We start from the raw sequence: 18,892 nt of genomic DNA, 5'->3' as shown, positions 1-18,892 counted from the left end.
ACTTGATTATTGATACATGATTTTTTTTAAGGAAAATAATGTGAATAATGTAGAGTACCAAATGTGATACATCAGGCTTTAGATAGATTTTTCTGACATTCAGTTTTTATAGGGTTAAAAAATTATATGTAATATTATATTACATTACATTACATTACATTACATTGCATTGCATGGCAGTGAGATCAGTTGAGAAACAAATGGGGGAAAATCAGCTGATTTTAAGGAAGTACCTCCATCAAAACCATTGCATATGTCCAAAATCTACACTTTAAGTTCATCATAAATTCACTCATGTTTTTTGGAGAATGTATGTTTACTCAAGCAACAAGAACATAAGGGCACCCAGTACGTATTATTTGACCCGAGACAAAAATGTATGAAAAACTGGGGTCTGAGGGCTGAAACGGAGCTCTCTTTTAAAACATTACTCCCTCTCACATCATTCTTTGCCTTTGGGTCTGCTCACACTGATGGATGTGTCTCACACTGTGACCTGATAAGGCTGACTGGCTTGGCTGATACATGCAGGTATCACCCAAGGAGAGGTATGTTCACACCATGACAAAAGGACAAAGGCAACATGTACATTAGAAAGACAGCCAGAGAGCCTGACTCCAGCCAAGAATTGCAATATGCAGGTGCCAGGGCACATTCCAGCTAGTTGAGATATCATGTTTTAGACATGAAACTGAATATGTTCATTTGAGATTAAACCTGATCTTTCGATTTGAAATGTCACTTGTAGCAAGACAAATGAATGAAATGGATACAACTAAAATCTGTAATTCTTTCTTTTTTTGGACTTTTTTTAGACACGTGATCAAAAGGTTAAGATATCAAGCATTTAGGAAAAAGCAAAATTATATGTTTGCTTTCTGACAAATTTAAACCTGTGGCATGTAATCTTGTTCTTTTTAAATTGCTTTTGCAATTTGAGCGGTGACGGAATGTATAGGTAATACTAAGCAAGAAAACAATTATCCTGTCACAATGCAGATGCACGCGTATGCAATCTTTGTCAAAGGCAAAGATGTGCATAATTTTTCTTATCCTCCATCCATTATTCAACCGCTCCAATTTTATAAATGCATGGGCAATTTCTTGGTAAGTGCCATCAAAGACAAAACACCTGAGTGCTGATAGATCTTGTTCCATCTGTTGCTTCAACAGCGAGGTTGTAATTTGACTGCCGTTCAGCATCTAGAGCTCCAGCGATGATTAATGTGCCACTCGCCCTCTCCACGTCAAAGCGGCTGTCAGCATTTCCACCTGTTAGTACAAACACAGACAGCAGTCACATTTTAACGCTGTTCACTAACAGGTGTAATTTATGCATAATATATCATTTGCATTAGCTATTAAAGTAGCAAACATTCAAAGAAAGTAAATAATGTGGAAGATCTCTTCCACAGAATACAGATTCAGTACTCTTTCTGGGAGAACTGATAGGAAATAATGCAAGAACTGTAAGAAAAACAAGCGATATTTCTGTCAGCAGATACCTGCTGTACAGTTCAGGTCACAAGCCATCTGTAGGATGTGAAAAACCTCTTTAACATGTGTGACTCCTTGTGAAGCATTAGTAGAGAAACAGGAAAAGAAAAGCAGAGGAGGCAGACAAGAAGGTGGCAGAGGAAAAAAAACATTTAGTTAGTTGAAAGCTGATTAGGGCAAAATGAAGGTTGGGTTATTGAAGATCAAATAAACATTGAACTATAAAGAGCTGAAGCATCAAGAATGACTACAGATGACTAAACACTGTATTTATTGCTTTCCTTTAAAGGAGTAATTCACCCCAAAAATGTATTTCCATTTCACCCTCATGTCGTTCCAATCCTGATGATGTTCTTGCTTCCAAACATAAAAGCAGAAATGTACTAATGATTTTTTTCCCCATGCAATTATAGTGAATGAGAACTGGGGCTTTAAAACTTCAAAAAGCACCATAAAAGTGGTACATGATTTGTGTGCTGTCTTCGGAACCCATTCTAAAACATTATATGAGAATTATACTGAAGTTTAAATAAAGTAAAAAAATACAATTAAAAAAAAATTATAATTTACTCACCCTCATGTCATTCCAAGCCTGTATGAGATATTTTGAGGAACACTGGAAACCAAGCAACACTGTAACTCATTGACTATCATAGTATAATTTTAAAAAAATTACGTTATATAAAACTTTATATTCTTTTGTTAGATGAAAGAAACTCGTGCATGTTTGAAACAATATGAGAGTTTTCATAGTTATGTGATCTAGTCATGACAGAAGTAATATGAAATGATTTGTCATATCTTTCCAGTGAATCATCATTAAATATGTTCATGATTCAGTATTGGAGTTTAACTCACTGATTTTTTATAACATTTAACAGATCATTGGAGTGGAAGATTATCATTGAATAACAACTTAAATTTGAGTCTGTTCTTCACTTAAAGCTACTCTATGACTTCAGTAGGTTTAAAATGTAGTGCATGAGTCATATGGACACTTTTATGGAAACATTATGCTAAATGATTCCCTTTGAGCTAAATTATTGACCTGTTTATCTTACAATGTCCTTTTTTGACGCTTGAAAACTCCAGTTGCTATTCATAGTGATTGCCTGAAATAGAGAAGACCATACTCCTAAAAAATTCTCCTGTTGTGCTTCACTGAAGAAAGAGAGACATATGAGTTTGGAATCACATGAGGGTGTATAGATGACAGAATATTCATTTTGGGAAATTTTCTTTTAAAGGCAGATTGAAGAGCTTTAGATCTTTACCTTTGATTGTAAACCATACAGGGGAGTTAAGTGGCTGAGCGCTGATAACTCCCACCATATGGGCTACTGGATCATTCTCCATCACAGAGAATGAGAGTGGAATCTCCTCAAACGCCAGCGGTTGTTTAGCCAGCTTAGGCTTTGGAATCCACTCAATGTGCAACCGACAGATGGACGACTTTGAAGGCTTCCCATTGTCTGATGCTTTAATCTGCAAGAAAGCAGTGGGAGTGTTTTCTCTTGTTTCTTGACATAGAGGACTAGACATGTCAAGAACCTATTTTTTTAAGGGGATATACTGTTTTTTTCCCCTTGTAAAAACTAATGTTAATGGTTGTTTTCTTCCACAATATTTAAACTACAATGTTATTTAATCTAATTATGAAAATTGACAAAATATTCTATAATTTTTCAGAAGATGCATTCAAAATCTACTTGGATCAAAAATATGAAGTGGCATGTGCACATTCAATCTGAAGCCGCAAATACACCTCTATTAAGTCTAACACCGTTAGAAGACTAAGAATTGAAATAAACGCACTGTGAGAATATGATACTCCCCCGCTGAAAAAGCCTCTTTGGAGAACACAAACCCAGTTGTGGGCTCAATGAAGAATTTCCCGTGCTCTTCATCCTCCTCGATCGTGTATGTGATATCAGAGGAGGGACTCTGATCTCTGTCATGAGCAATCACTCGATAAATTGGCTCCCATTCAACTGCCTCTGGTCGTTCCACCAGCTTGATTTTAAAACTCTTTTCCAAGAACTGGGGACTGTTGTCATTTTCATCCAAAATGCTGACTATAACACAAACCACTGTAGACTTGGATGGGCTGCCATCATCTGAAACAGTGATCTGTTTAAAAGAAAAAAACAGGTCTCATGCCTGAACACTTAAGAAACTACTGCCAAAGTAAACATTAGGGAGGTATAAAATTTTTTCAAATAAATGTAAACTGCAATATCTGTTCAACAGGAACAGTTTACCCAAAAATGAAAACTGATTACATGCAATCTGGATTATGTAATCAGATTCCAAAATTTAAGTACTTGTTATTGGATTATATTACATTTTTAAATACTGATAATCAGACTACAGATACTTTTCATTTATTACATGGTTACATATTATTCACACAATAGCAATAAATTATTCATAATAAATTTAGCTCTGTCATGACAACTCTCGGAGGGATTGGCATGGTAATGTACATGACAATGTTAATGTATTTGGCAGAATACATGCTATGTCTTGGCAGAATAGATCTGCTACGCTGCTGCTGCTGTCGCGGCGGCAGAGCAAGTACCGAGACTTGCTACTGCCAGAACATCCACAACATGCTGCTGTGAGCATGTAAGAAATATTGCTGCTGCAAATATAACATACATGAAATAACCCCCATATAGCATACATGAATCACCTCGTAGCAGATCTATACAGGTGGAGCTGGGGAAGGTGGAGGGTTTCTGAAGCAAGCTGCAACTGCTACAGCAAACACTAGTCATATATTTTAATGTTGAGCAGCGAGCTCATTGGCTACCGATACAGGAGAGAACCAATCAGCTGTGCCATGTGATAATGATGTCATTATGTCAGATTGAGTTAGACCTATCGGACAGTGCCATCCAGAGTTTCATGCCAGAACTGTGTATTTATCAATCAACAATTACCCTCACACAGCTGTAGGTGACTGATAGGTGTGTAGGATAAATGACCAAAAACAGGTAAACATCAAAGCAAATGTATCAAAAATAGATTTATTCACAACAATTTTGTTGTGAATAAATCTATTGTTGATACATTTGCAAGTGCAGATAGTGTGTGGGATTTATTCTTTTTTGCTTTGATAATTAATTTAGTTACAAATTTATCTAAAATCACGAATCCCAGGTTGGAAAACCTTGATGCACTGTAATGTTTAACACACTTCATGTTGGTAATAAACACAAATGTAATATATTTTCTTTCTCTTTGTATTTTTATATCAATATGATTGAGAAGATGATCCTATTTAAATCAACGTGATAAATAAGTTAGGCCAAAAGTAATCAAAACGTAGTTTGATTATATGACCGAAAATGTGTAATATAATGGATTATGTTACAAACTACAATTTTTGCCATGTAGTTTACAATTTGTAAGTAATCTACCCAGGACTGCATACATTGTGTCATTTTAAACCTGTATGGTGCCATTTTTTTCCAGTGAAACACTAAATTAGAATGTCTCAAAAGAACATTTCATTCACAAATCAGACAAGTGCACAAGTGCATAGACTACTTTTCAGTGCTTTTTGTATCCTTTTTGGTGCTTGACACATGTGGTCACTATGAACTATTTTTGTATGGAAAAAATAAGCAAGATTCTCCTTTTATGCTCTGTGGAAAAACAGAAAGCCATATGAACAAATGCAAAATCATCAGTTACAGGATGTCATCAGGACAGGATCAATTACTTCAAGAAGATGCTCCGCTTGCTTTTCTCTGTCCAGTTTCCGCGATGTTGTTGTCACCAACCCTGTGCATGACAAATGGCATAGTTCAGTGTGTTTCTGCCTCTGACTGAGAGAACTTTCTATCAGTAATAAAAGATTCAAGCTGTTCTCTTGACACAGGGTCAGTCCCTAACAAAAAAGAAACATTCAGGCATGACAGATAAATCTATCCTAAATTTTGTATTCTCCTCAGAGAGATACTGTATATTGAATTCCTTCAAGTATTTTTTTGCCAAAAAAACACACACACACAAATAGAGTCATAGTTTAGAGTGTACTGTGCTTGTTGTTCCTTGAAACGTTATCTGAACGGTCACAATTCTTTCCCTGAAAAACATTCAGTTCTGAATGTACCAACTAAGTTCAGTTTGTTCAATTGACTTTGGCAGGGAAATCCTTTGAAAAACGTTTTACTTGCACTGTTGAGACTTTAAGCTGAGCTGACTGAGTGTGGCAAGTAATTTGGAGGAGGAGAAATCAATTGACGCGTCAAATTAATTAGCTGCATTCATTACTTGTGCTGCTCAGTGAATGTAATTAACCAGCTGGTGTGAATATCAATTATGTCTATATACTGTATGAAAAACTTCAGGAAAAATTTAATGTCAAAACTTATATAGCATATGTGTTATTTACATGTACATTTGTGAACATTAACATTATTGTTCATTAAAGTTTGACTCTGATCTCCCTCACAGTTGTGGACAGCACTCAAATGTTGCAGTTTATTAAAGAGGTCATATGATGCGATTTCAATTTTTCTTTTCTCTTTGGAGTGTTACAAGCTCTTGGTGCATAAAGAAGGTCTATAAAGTTGCAAAGACTAAAGTCTCAAATCCAAAGAGATATTCTTTATAAAAGTTAAGAGTCAACCACGCCTACCTAAAATGGCTCGTTCTAACACGCCCCCACGTCTACGTCACTATGTGGGAACATTTGTATAACACCGCCCAAATGTTCACGTAAAGAAAGAAGGCGTAACTTTCATTCTCGCTGTAGTATTGTTGTTGTCGCCGCCGCCATGTCGTGAAGGTGCTGTGTGTTTGTGTTCTGTGTGTTTCGTTGTGAAAGCGAAACTACTTTGTTTGGCCTTCCAAAAGAGGACGATATCCGTTTACAACACTGATACAATTTAACCCATATATTCCGATGTGTCCAGCGCATTTTATGGAGGACTGTTTCCTGATCCTGGTATAAAGTAGACTACAATGCCGGCTGTTCTGACTCATAGACTGTAAATAAGTTTTTTATATATAAAGAATTTGCCACTGACAATTCAAACGCGAGTTTTGAGGTGTGTAGAGTAGCATTTGTTATTTGTCATTTCTCCGATCACAAATGCAGACATGGTTTTATGTTTACACGGCGCGATGCAATGCAAAGCGTACAAAGACAGTATAAGTCATTATAATCTGTAATTATGTCCCCACTGGATGCAACAAATGCCTCGTTTATAATGGGTTTTCATGTTTTTGTCTCGTCGCTCCGGTGGGGTCAAGGCATCACAATATGGTAAGGTGCGTAACATTTCCGTCTCTCGCTTGAGGTATTCAGCCAATCACAACGCACTGGATAGCTGGCCAATCAGAGCACACCTCACTTTTCAGACCGATGACCTTTGTATAAATCGACGCGTTTCAGAAAGGGGGGGCATAGAGGAGAAACAATAATGTACAGTACGTGGAAAATAATGTGTTTTTTAACCTTAAACCGCATAAAAACATTTCGTTACACCAAATACACAAAATAATGTTCTTTTTAGCAGCATCATATGACCCCTTTAAGAAAGCTTTATCTCTATTTGTGTATACATACTCAAACACAAGGTTCTAAAATGTTTTAAATAGTCTTTACTACTTTACTATTACTTTAGGATCTCATCATAATAATGAAAATATTAATTCCTTTTTTACATTTTTAAAACACAAAGAGGCTCATTTTGATGAGAGGTATCAACTTACCTGTCTGGGAGTTAATGGCAAAAAATCCCTGTGGATTTCCACTAGTTATTTTATATGAGAGATCATCCCTTGATTTTGAGTCCACGTCAAATGCTGTAATCTGGATGACAGAGACGTCTTTGGGAGAGTTCTCAGATACAGAAGAATAGTACACAGGCTCTGATGTCAATGGAGCATTATCATTGACATCTTGAACCTCGATGTAGACCTCCACAAATGAGGAAAGTGGCACAATTCCTTGATCGGTAGCATAGATTGTGAGCCAGTAATGATTAGTAGTCTCACGATCGAGGATCTCTTGTGCCCTTATTATGCCTGTGACAAAGAAAAGAAGGAACATGTTGCACTACATGTTAGGTGCTTGAAAAATAAAAAGCACTTTGAATATTTAGACTGAGAAAGCACCAGCAGTGGTGCCATAAAACCTTGTCACATGGTACTGAGAGTTTTGCATTGTAAACTCTGAAGTCTAGATAAGGATGAAGCAGAAATTAGCCATACAAAGTAGGAATGACTGACACAATGCTAATAATATTCTTTTGAATTGAAAACTGTAATCAACATAGAAGCAAAAAATGTATCTATTATCTAGCAGGGAATTGAGAATTCATGACGCAGACATTTGCATAAAAGATTAAATGTGTAAAGGGCAGACATTGTACATAAAATACTGAGAGAATAAGAGGGTAAAGGGAGATGAGGCAGCTCTTTTTGTTCGTCTGTCTCTCAGCAGTGTCTGCTTTCACGCTGTGGGCTTTGTTCTAAAGGTAGCTGTGTGGCTTCTACAACTCCAGTAAAAAACTTGATAAGCACTTTCCTTAGTTTGAATGTCTCCAGCATATCGCTTTGTTTTCCCCTCTTTTTCATTTTGTCTCTCTACTATGTCTTTAGATAGCACTAAAGGGGTATAAATACAATCAATGTTGTTTGCCTATTATTATGAAGTGTAATATTTTGTTTGGTGAAATGTTTTGCTTGAAAATTGTTATATTTAAAATATTAATGACACTCATTTTTTTGTTTTGTTATTGTAATGCGAAGATGTTCAAAATCCAAAGGACAATATAAGTGACTAAATACTTTGTGGGGTAATCTGTCATAAGTTAATATTAATACTGTAAGTGTTCACAAGGAATCCACATACCAAAATAAATAAATAAATAAGAAGAAAAATATTGATAATAAGAATAGTAATAATGCACTTTTTATTTATTTATTTTTGTTAGGAAAAAAGAAAGAAAATTAATTAAGCCTTACTTGCTTGAGAATTAAATTTTTTTTTATTATTTTTTTTTAATGGTTTGTAGATTCCTTAATACTTACTGATGATTTATTTGTTTTGAGCCCTTCCACCCAATGAACCAGGCTTATTTTTCCACAGAACAAGCTATTTGTTTGTTTTAAAAAGCAAAAAAGAATACTAATGAACTTACCACTGTTTTCATCAATGGTGAACACACCAAGGCCTGAACCTCCCCGTATGGAGTAGCGAACTTCTCCATCCCTGCCGCTGTCCTTATCATGAGCTGTAACTTTCATAACAGAGGTGCCAGCTGGGGCATCTTCACTCACAGCTCCCCAGGTCACAAAGAATGGGAAGGACGGGCGGTACAAGTTCTCATTAACATCCACAATTTCCACATGAATGAAACAGGATGAGGATAAAGGGTTTGGTTTGCCTCTGTCTTTGGCCTTTGCTGTCAGATTAAATACTTGTCTTGTTTCGAAATCAAGAGTCTGAGAGACGTACATAGCTCCAGTCATTTTATCTACTTGAAAGCTTCCATCTTCCACTTCTATTAGACTGTATCTCACCTGTCCGGACAGGCCAAGGTCAGGATCGTGAGTTTGAAGCCAGAGCACCAAGGTGCCCACTGGAATGTCTTCTCTCACTCTGATATTGTAGTGTTCAGGTATAAATGTAGGAGTATTGTCATTCACATCCTCCAAATTAATGTGTAACAACACTGTTGATACCATTTTAGGCTCATCAACTGCTGCATCAAAAGCAGCCACCTTCAAAACAAACGACGGATTGGCTTCTCTGTCTAGTGGACCCATAACAGTTACAATCCCTGTTTCTTCATGTATGACAAATTTGTCTGTTTTGGTAAGAAACAAGTATCTAACAACTCCATTGACCCCTAAATCTTTATCTTTTGCTTCAAGCTGAATAATGTCTGTTGCCATAGCAGTGTCTTCACTTACATCCACTGAAAACTCGTGCTGAAGGAACTCTGGACTGTTGTCATTGACGTCTAAAATGTTAACATTTAACATGTGAGATGAGGATTTCTGCGGTAAGCCAAGGTCAAAAACAGTGATGTTGAGAGTGTAGTGGTCTGTTGTTTCTCGATCAAGTGGCTCGAAAACTTTAAGCCACCCTGTGTCAGATTCTATCGTGAAACAACTATCCAAATCTCCCCCTGAGATCACAAAAAGCAATTTCCCATTGAAGCCAGAGTCTGAATCGGCAGCTCTGAGGAGTGCTACGCTTGTCCCTACAGGAAGGTCCTCTTTAACTTCTATTACAGTTGGAGTGGACTCTATAAACCGTGGAGTGTGGCGGTTAACAGAATGGATGTCTGCGAATTCATCTTCTGCTTCTTTCTGACTGTGTCGATTAGAGCCAAAAACCATCAGCCCGGCTAAAGTTCTCAGAACGCCAGTCTCTGCACATTTGAAGCGGACATGTTTAAAAGCACTAAGAACTGTTAGATTTAGGAACATAGGAGTACTTGATATTTCTCCATCGCTGGCAGTTATTTGCAGGCGGTGGAAAGACTGTTTCGCCGCATCACCATCCCTCAGCGACTTTTTAAGTGTCAGCACCCCAGAGCTGGAATCCAATTCGAAAAGATTCATGTTATTACCGGTGTCAATTCTGTACTGCACTATGCCAAGATCATCAGCGTCAATGGCAGACACCACTATTATTTGTTCACCGACCTCTAGAGATCTTGGAACAGTAACATCACAATCGATATTCTCAAAGTGTGGCTTATTATCGTTCAGGTTAGTGAGAGCGATTGAAACAACAGTCTCTGCCTCACGGCGGAAAGGGGAGCCCCAGTCCGAGGCTCGAATCCTTAGGGAGAATTTGCTCGGCATCGTCTCATAATCTATATCCTCTGCGGTGCTTATGACACCAGTGAAATAATCCACTACAAAAGGCTGTTTGTCCACATTGACAATACTGTAGGTGACATAGCCATTTTCGCCATCGTCTTTGTCGGTAGCACTGACTGTCAAGACACTGGTCCCTATGGGCATGTGTTCAGCGATACTGGCTTCATAATTTGACTTTTGAAACACTGGGGCATAGTTGTTCACATCGCTTATACCAACCACCACCTTGGCCACTGCTCGTCTGTCACTCGTAACAACATCAAATTCATATTGACTGACACTTTCTGCTTTTATAGGTGCCGTGGTGGTGATAAGACCCGTGTTTGAATTAATGACAAATGGATTCTCATGTTGTTGCATCTTAAATTGTAACAAGTATTTAATCTTTGAATGTTTCTGTACAGTTTTGACCATAACGACAGGAGAGCGAGGTGGCGCAAACTCACTGAGAGTAACTCTATAGACGCCCTTCTCAAATGTAGGAGATTCTGTGTATTCGTTGGGCGATCTCACTCTCACAACTATCGCCGAGGAAAACTTTGGAGGATTTCCCTTATCTTTGGCCTGCAGTGTAAGAGTGTACCCAAAACTATAACCGTCCCATTCCACTTCCTTGATGGCCCTAATTTTGTATTCTTTGCTTCTAGGGTTTGTTCTGAAGGCCTTGAACTGCTGGAGCGGATCTCCAGCTACAATGTTCAAAGAGGCAATCTCGCCATTCTGCCCTTCATCGGCATCCTCCACAGTCACATACGCATAAGTGGGATCCCTGGTTGCGTTCCATGGAGTTAAGGGGACAGCTGTGATGACAGGTGCATGTTCATTGGCCTGCAGCACGTGCACCTTTAGCTTTGCCGTGCTACTGCTGCTGCTACTCCCATACAGCTTCGGAACTCTGTCCACAGCCAACACATCAATCTCATAAAGAGCCACCTCAGAGTAATCCAGCTTGCCTGTCAGAGTTATAACCCCGCTAGTAGGATGAATGGAGAACATGTCAGTCCACTCTTTGAAGCTGAAATAGTACTCTCCATTGGTGCCTGTGTCAGCATCTGTGGCAAAAACTCTGCCTATGCTTGTTCTAATGGCTGAGTTTTCGGGTATAAAAAAACTATATGTAGTCGGTGAGAAAAGAGGTCTGAGATCATTGGTGTCCAGAACTTGTACTTTAACTTGTGTTTGTGTTTCAGCACCAGTATGTCTTTCAATAGCATTTACAGTCAGTAGATAGTGGTCTTTTACTTCCCTGTTAAGAGTGGCAGAATTCCCTCCTTTGCTTCTTATTCGCAGGAAACAGAAATGACCCAAAACATACTTCTCAGCTTTGAATAAATTATCATGGTCCCTGGATTCTATTATGTACCAAATGTCCCAAGACTGGTTCGTCATAAAAATACCCATTTTTATGGGGCATTCAACAAAGGTTTTCGCTGCTGAATTTTCATATATCATCACATTGTAAAGTGGATGAGTAAACTGAAAAGACAATGCATCTTCCATTTGCTGGGTACCTAAGCAAGTCCACATAAACAGCACTAGAAGACAGCTAGTCCAGGATTTACCCATTGTGACACAGGTGATTACAGAGCCAACTGAAAAAAGAACAGAGCGACAAGGTGGAAAAAAATACTGTAAATATGACAATAAAAAATTATCACAATAATGCAACCTTAATTCAACCCTCATGTAAAATTAATTAACTATATAAAGCCTATTGTATCATATTTTATATCTGAATTTGTACTTTTTTTTTATAATTTTTAAGCAAATAAAAGGCCTTTAAGTATAATTCTAAAAATGTCAACCCTCAGGTCGTGATATGTGTGTCTTTTTGCTGTGAAATCTTTACTAATTTTATATGATGTAAACATTAGAAGAACTTTTATATTGTTAATAATATTTAAAGATGAACACTTACTGGACTGAAGCAACTTGGATTTTCCTGATTATCAATATATAATTTCTTTAAAAATCATGTTAAAATGTAAGTATCAAATATGATACATCAGGCTTTTGAGTAACATTTATTTGTACATCCCTTAATCATTATTGTACTGCATTGCATATACTGTATGTTTTGCCCCCAAATTAAAAACTACATATAGCTTTGATCATAAGGCTAAGCATTTAATTACCATCTTACAAAGACAAATTATTGGGAGATATAAAGTGACAACTGATATTTATATGCATTTTATGAAATTAGTCTACTATACTGTTATAATGATCTCACTGATTTCATTAAAAACATTACTTATTGAGACATTACACGTTTACATATTTCTTTTTTCATCAGAATTTTATCTATATCATCTATATCGTGTATCATACTATGAGCCATAAAAGTCGTATCAAAGAAAATATGATACTCAACATATAGTTGCAAACTTATATAGACTATTTTAACTGTTCCATATCGGAAAAAAATAAATATATATTTTTTTCTGATTGTTATTTCGGGGCTACTTACTTATTACTTTAATTCTGATTGGTCAATCGCAGCATTAAGAAACATGTATGAAATCGCATACTTTCAGAATATGTACTGATTTCGACGAAGACCTTACTTTTCAACTCGTGGTAAGTTTTACTCTCATAGATTTTGTTACCATTGCCATGCATTATACGACTGATAGACTGCAACGGCTGGAGTTAAAAATCATCATATGTGTTCTACTGAAGAAACAAAGTCACCTACATCTTGGATGCCCTGGGTGTAAGCAGATAAACATCAAATTTTCATTTTTGGGTGAACTATCCCTTTAACTACGAGGATTTTGGTGGTAACACTTGAGCTGCCAGGAAACAGGTCTGCCATTTTTATTTTCCAGCTTCTCCTCAGTTTACGTGGTCTCACAGGAGGTTAAAGTGTAAGTTACAGGTTGCACACTTCACAATCTCAGCGCGTGCAGTACTTCATTAAGGTATTGTTTACATACTGTACTATTTCAGGAATTGGTGGTCAAACAATTTTCACTCAGAAATTACTAGTAAATTTCACAAATAATTACAAAGGACTGGCAAGTAACGCACTGAATTGGATGTGAAATTTATAAGTAGAAAGACCAAAATATTATTTGTACCTTGTAAAACGTTCTCCAATAATCTTTGTCTTTATGTAGCTACAACTTCAAAAAAAATAATTTTTACAGTGCATTTGGATGCCCTTCTCATTTGACTTCTCTTAAGTGTTAAATCAGATAACAGCTGCAATTTAAACTCATTTATTTATATATTTGATTGATTGATTGAACCCCCTCAGGGTGAGACCCCTGTATTTTGTTATAACGACTTCTTGACCGAAATATCATTTTAACTTATTAATATAATTATTAATTTAGGCTATTAGATCAAATGTACTGTTATTAAACTAGTATTCTTAGGACATCAATGTGTCGTCACGAGCCGCAGGGTTTAATTTGGATTTGTCTGTGCAGGTTTTTTTTTACTCTCATAGATTTTGTTACCATTGCCATGCATTATACGACTGATAGACTGCAACGGCTGGAGTTAAAAATCATCATATGTGTTCTACTGAAGAAACAAAGTCACCTACATCTTGGATGCCCTGGGTGTAAGCAGATAAACATCAAATTTTCATTTTTGGGTGAACTATCCCTTTAACTACGAGGATTTTGGTGGTAACACTTGAGCTGCCAGGAAACAGGTCTGCCATTTTTATTTTCCAGCTTCTCCTCAGTTTACGTGGTCTCACAGGAGGTTAAAGTGTAAGTTACAGGTTGCACACTTCACAATCTCAGCGCGTGCAGTACTTCATTAAGGTATTGTTTACATACTGTACTATTTCAGGAATTGGTGGTCAAACAATTTTCACTCAGAAATTACTAGTAAATTTCACAAATAATTACAAAGGACTGGCAAGTAACGCACTGAATTGGATGTGAAATTTATAAGTAGAAAGACCAAAATATTATTTGTACCTTGTAAAACGTTCTCCAATAATCTTTGTCTTTATGTAGCTACAACTTCAAAAAAAATAATTTTTACAGTGCATTTGGATGCCCTTCTCATTTGACTTCTCTTAAGTGTTAAATCAGATAACAGCTGCAATTTAAACTCATTTATTTATATATTTGATTGATTGATTGAACCCCCTCAGGGTGAGACCCCTGTATTTTGTTATAACGACTTCTTGACCGAAATATCATTTTAACTTATTAATATAATTATTAATTTAGGCTATTAGATCAAATGTACTGTTATTAAACTAGTATTTATTTTAATACATTTATTTTATTTGAACGTTAATCTTGGCTGATTTGCTCATCTACAAAAGTTTGTAAAGTTTATTGATTATTATAGGCTACAAGCACACCGACAGTTCCGACTGCACGCACGGAAAGACTCGAGTTTGTCCTTACAAGCTCCTTGTTAATGTAAATGCACACGTCTCATACTGCTCAATGGTCATCTTTATGTACTGTAGAGATTGCGATTTGTACAGACATTCATCGCGACAGCAGATGAAATTACATTAGGCTATTATTTCCAGTATATTCAAAAGAAAGAAGCAAATGTGACTAACTTTATCTGTATTATAGCTATACCTGTTTGTGGGAGAAAAAAAGAGGCTTTAGTTTTTACTTACCATCGCTGCAAAATAATATTTGTCTAAATTAAGAAATAATCCACACATAGCTATCTCAGATATTTCCCAAATGAAGCTGCCGTTGAAACTCCACATGAGCCGGAGAGCGCTGCTGCAGTCTGTGTTTCTGTGCCTCACTGATGCTGGATCATTACTGCTCCTCAGAGGACAGTCCGTCTGGATCAGCCTCTGTGATGTCGTCGGTGTCAGAAGTTAGTGGTATAACTGAATGGTCTGTTCATGATCTGTATTTACAGAAAGCCGTGATAGAAAAAGATGTAAATAAGATTGAGATAATAATTCAATTTCAAAATAAATGATATTTTCATCTTTCTAATGGCTAATAGATGGGTATAGTTACACTTAGCCTATGACTTTAAAATAATAATAATAAAAAAAAAAGTTTTATTTGTTTGTCTGTTTGATTCCTATAAGAATTATTATGAAGGTCTCTGATTATCCTCTGAAATTGAGTGATTGTGATTGTTAGAGTTTTTCTTTAAAGACTTGATTAGGATTGTAGTGCTTATTTTATGCATGTGTCCTTGTCCAGCATATGCTGCTTGCTGCTTTTATGTCTCTGGTAGCTTTAGCAAACCCGTTTATCACAGAATTTCACTTTTCTTCCATTGTGATTCTTTTTTTTATTTACATGGCAATTCATATCCAGCTTATTTTCAGTACAAGGCATCTACTGAAATTCTACTGAAATCAGCACTGGTAAAATTAAGCCATGTGAACGTGTTTATTGAACTGTTCTTGTCTGTTTGGGGAAATAGATTGTAGTCCTAATGGCATTTAGAAGCATTCATATTGTCTGTAGAGCAGTTCTCAAAGGAAATAAAATGGCGGAAAGGCTTTTCGCACTTTCCTAATAACTTTACATAATCTTTTCCATCAAATAACAGCCTATGGGAATCAGTCTGTGTTCAGAGTTATTTAGAAAGAAATACCAAAACGCACCTCTACATCCATTAGAACATTACACAGTAAACTCCAGTTATCCTGCATTAAAAGCACGTTAGATACAAAACCTAAAGTACATTTGCATACCTGTTAGTACAGTGTTTTGTTGGACTGTACACTATATTCACAGAATTGTTCATCCTCCCGGACTGATGTTATTTTTAAGAACCGTTCAATAATTTACTGCCAGATTTTCTCCTTAATGAAAAACAACAGAACGCAAACCCTGTGGCCGGCATAGTTTCAACTTGACTGTTTTGACACTTGCTTTGCAACAAGATGATACACACAGTGTGGAAGCTGTAAGTGTCGCATTGATCGTTCATGAGTGGGAGGATATATATTGGATAAGCCTGTGAGCAAAACGCTTTTGCTTTTCCATCTCGCTCTAACATGTTATTTGCATTCATCTCCAGCAAAAGACTTCAGAGAAGCACTTTGCTGTCTTGAGACAATATGTTTTATTGAGTGTCTCTGTGTAATCTATATCCTCTCATGATGCCGGCGATGATCTGTCTCTGTACAGCGTTTCTAAGTTAGACACAAAAGGAGAGATAAACACATAACACAGAGCCAAGGGAGAACCCATATTGCATCATAGTCTTTATTTCCCTAGCAGGATTAGTTGAGAAGTATAACGATGCAAAAAATGAAATGAGTAAGTGGGAAGATTGTGCATGGACATCAGTAATGAAGCATTCAAAACAATCTGTGCAATATATTTACATAAGAATCCAATAACCATAAGAACATGAAGTACATAAGTATATCTGAATGATCCTGCCAAATCCTACCAATTTAATTCAGACAGAGTAAAAAAAAATTGTTTGTTATTCAGAAAACTGTGGCATTAGCAGTATTTTTAACTATTTTAAAGGATCATCTTCCTATCTTTTGTATACCCAGACAGATCATCTTCTTCCCTTTATGCAGAAATTACATAATTGTTTAACAGGTGTGTAATTTGTAGATACACTGTTTATACAAAATGCACTGAAGCATTTACTGAATCCAAAAATTGCTATATTAATACTACCAGACATCTTTCAGACTTTACAGTGAGAATACAATGAAGGATGCAATGCTGTTTAGCCAGTGAAAGTGTGAATCCTGGCCGGTGAAAATAGCACTGTTGTCATCTTATGTGTGACAGTCTCCAGCTCACAATGGTTCCTCTGCAGTGAATGGGTGCCATCAGAATGAGAGTCCAAACGACTTATAAAAACATCACAATAATATACGCGACTCCAGTCCATCAGTTAACACCTTGTGAAGTGAAAAACTGCATGTTTGTAACTAAGAAACATCCATCATTAAGGTGTTTTAATTTTAAACCCATAATCCATAATAACGCATCCTCCAGTGAAAAAGTTTGTCCCCCATTTTTCTCTCACATCGAAATCTACCAACATATTTGTTTAGAAATGTTTTGGACTGTCTTCGCTTGTAAATGGTGCTTAATCGTGTGCATATTTCTCTCTTGATTCAGGCGAGATGATTTTTTCACTGGAGAAAGCAATGGATAGACGACTTTAGGATTTCAGCCAGAATCGGCACCCATTCACTGCAGAGGATCCATTGGTGAGCAAGTTATGTAGTGCTAAATTTCTCCAAATCTGTTCTGATGAAGAAACAAACTCTTCTATATCTTGGATGGCCTGAGGATGAGTACATTTTTAGCAAACTTTTATTTTTAAGTGGAATATTCCTTTAAACAGTAACATTTTAAAATCATAGAATGTAATATTATATCTGGCATGTTGTTACTTGTGCATACAAATGAATGTGGATGTAACTGTCTTGCTGTAACAAGAGATGATGCAGGATTTTGACTTTGCTGTGAGGAGTCTTCAAAATTGTCTTCTGAACTGTTTTGTTTAGCCTGTTGTTTCAGAGCTGTGTAATTTATATAGTCATAAATAGACGGAATTGTTTTTCACCAGAGGGTGTTTTCAGCAGTGTTCCATGCTTGTGGGTTTTAGAACAAGGACTTGGTAAAATAGCTCTTTAAATGTATCATTTCAATAAAACATTATGTATTGTAATCCATAGATTTGTGTGATATTTTAAGATTTAAACCCTGATGAGCTAAGATATACAATCAATACAGACGCAGAAATAAAGTAGCAGCATACATATAAAAATAGATGTTTTGAAAGGACTCCATCATGGACTGAATCATGACTCAAACCATTCAATAGGAAAGGAATGATGCATGCAATAGATTACACTTATCTTTAATAGAGAAAAACTGGATCATGACTCAGTTCAAAAAGAAAGATACTTTGGCATGGATAGAAACCATTTATGTTTATTATAGGTTTAATTCTAGTTGACATTTTGACAGCACGAATCATCCTCAAATTAGGCACACTCAGGGATTAATTAATGTGATTTTCATAACACTAGTAAAAGCATCATACACTGCCACTTATTTCAGAAACTTTCAAACTACTGCCCCCACCCGATGTGTAGAGATATGGACTAGACGGTTTTAATTCTGAGCTTTAATACAAGACGCCATTGAATATAGCTGTTGGGCTTTCTAGTATTTAATTTATTGTGAACTCTTGGGAGGTTGGTTGGACTCAGTGCCTGGTATGTGTGGCACACCTGCACAGCACAGATTAGAGAAGATTTATCTGGGGGTCTAAAAAGAACTAGTTTGCCATTGATTTGTGGTCAATCTATCATTTAATCTTGCTGACTGCAGCTGCCATTGCTGCCGCCTCTTAGGTAAGGAAGGTGACTCTCTTCTACACTCTTAAAAATAAAGGTGCTTCAAAAGGTTCTTCAAGCAATGCCATAGAAGAACCATTTTTGGTTCCATGAAGAACCATTCAGTCAAAAGTTCTTTAAAGAACCATCTCTTTCTTACCTTTTTATAATCTGAAGAACCTTCTTTCACCACAAAGAACCTTTTGTGAAACAGAAAGGTTCTTCAGATGTTAAGGTTCTTTC

At 36.5% G+C, this 18,892-nt stretch overlaps 1 protein-coding gene across 1 annotated transcript in view; it reads right to left on the bottom strand.

The window, feature by feature from the left end:
- Positions 1-11,922, bottom strand: part of LOC107561359 (protocadherin Fat 1-like) — a 37,134-nt gene extending 25,212 nt beyond the window's left edge. Inside the window, exons 1-7 of the mRNA XM_016245793.1 lie at positions 8,661-11,922; positions 7,228-7,542; positions 5,228-5,289; positions 3,313-3,627; positions 2,772-2,982; positions 1,506-1,571; positions 1,133-1,272 (exon numbers count right to left, since the gene is read on the bottom strand). Coding sequence (XP_016101279.1) covers positions 1,133-1,272; positions 1,506-1,571; positions 2,772-2,982; positions 3,313-3,627; positions 5,228-5,289; positions 7,228-7,542; positions 8,661-11,922 — 4,371 coding nt within the window. The remainder of the gene's footprint in view (positions 1-1,132; positions 1,273-1,505; positions 1,572-2,771; positions 2,983-3,312; positions 3,628-5,227; positions 5,290-7,227; positions 7,543-8,660) is intronic.
- Positions 11,923-18,892: the final 6,970 nt, after the last annotated feature.

This window comes from Sinocyclocheilus grahami, unplaced genomic scaffold (assembly GCF_001515645.1).
Source record: "Sinocyclocheilus grahami isolate Dianchi unplaced genomic scaffold, SAMN03320097.WGS_v1.1 scaffold23.1, whole genome shotgun sequence".
In the NCBI taxonomy this organism is placed as follows: domain Eukaryota; kingdom Metazoa; phylum Chordata; class Actinopteri; order Cypriniformes; family Cyprinidae; genus Sinocyclocheilus; species Sinocyclocheilus grahami.
Note: the sequence above shows the minus strand (reverse complement) of the source record. Positions and strands in the feature narration are given on the sequence as shown.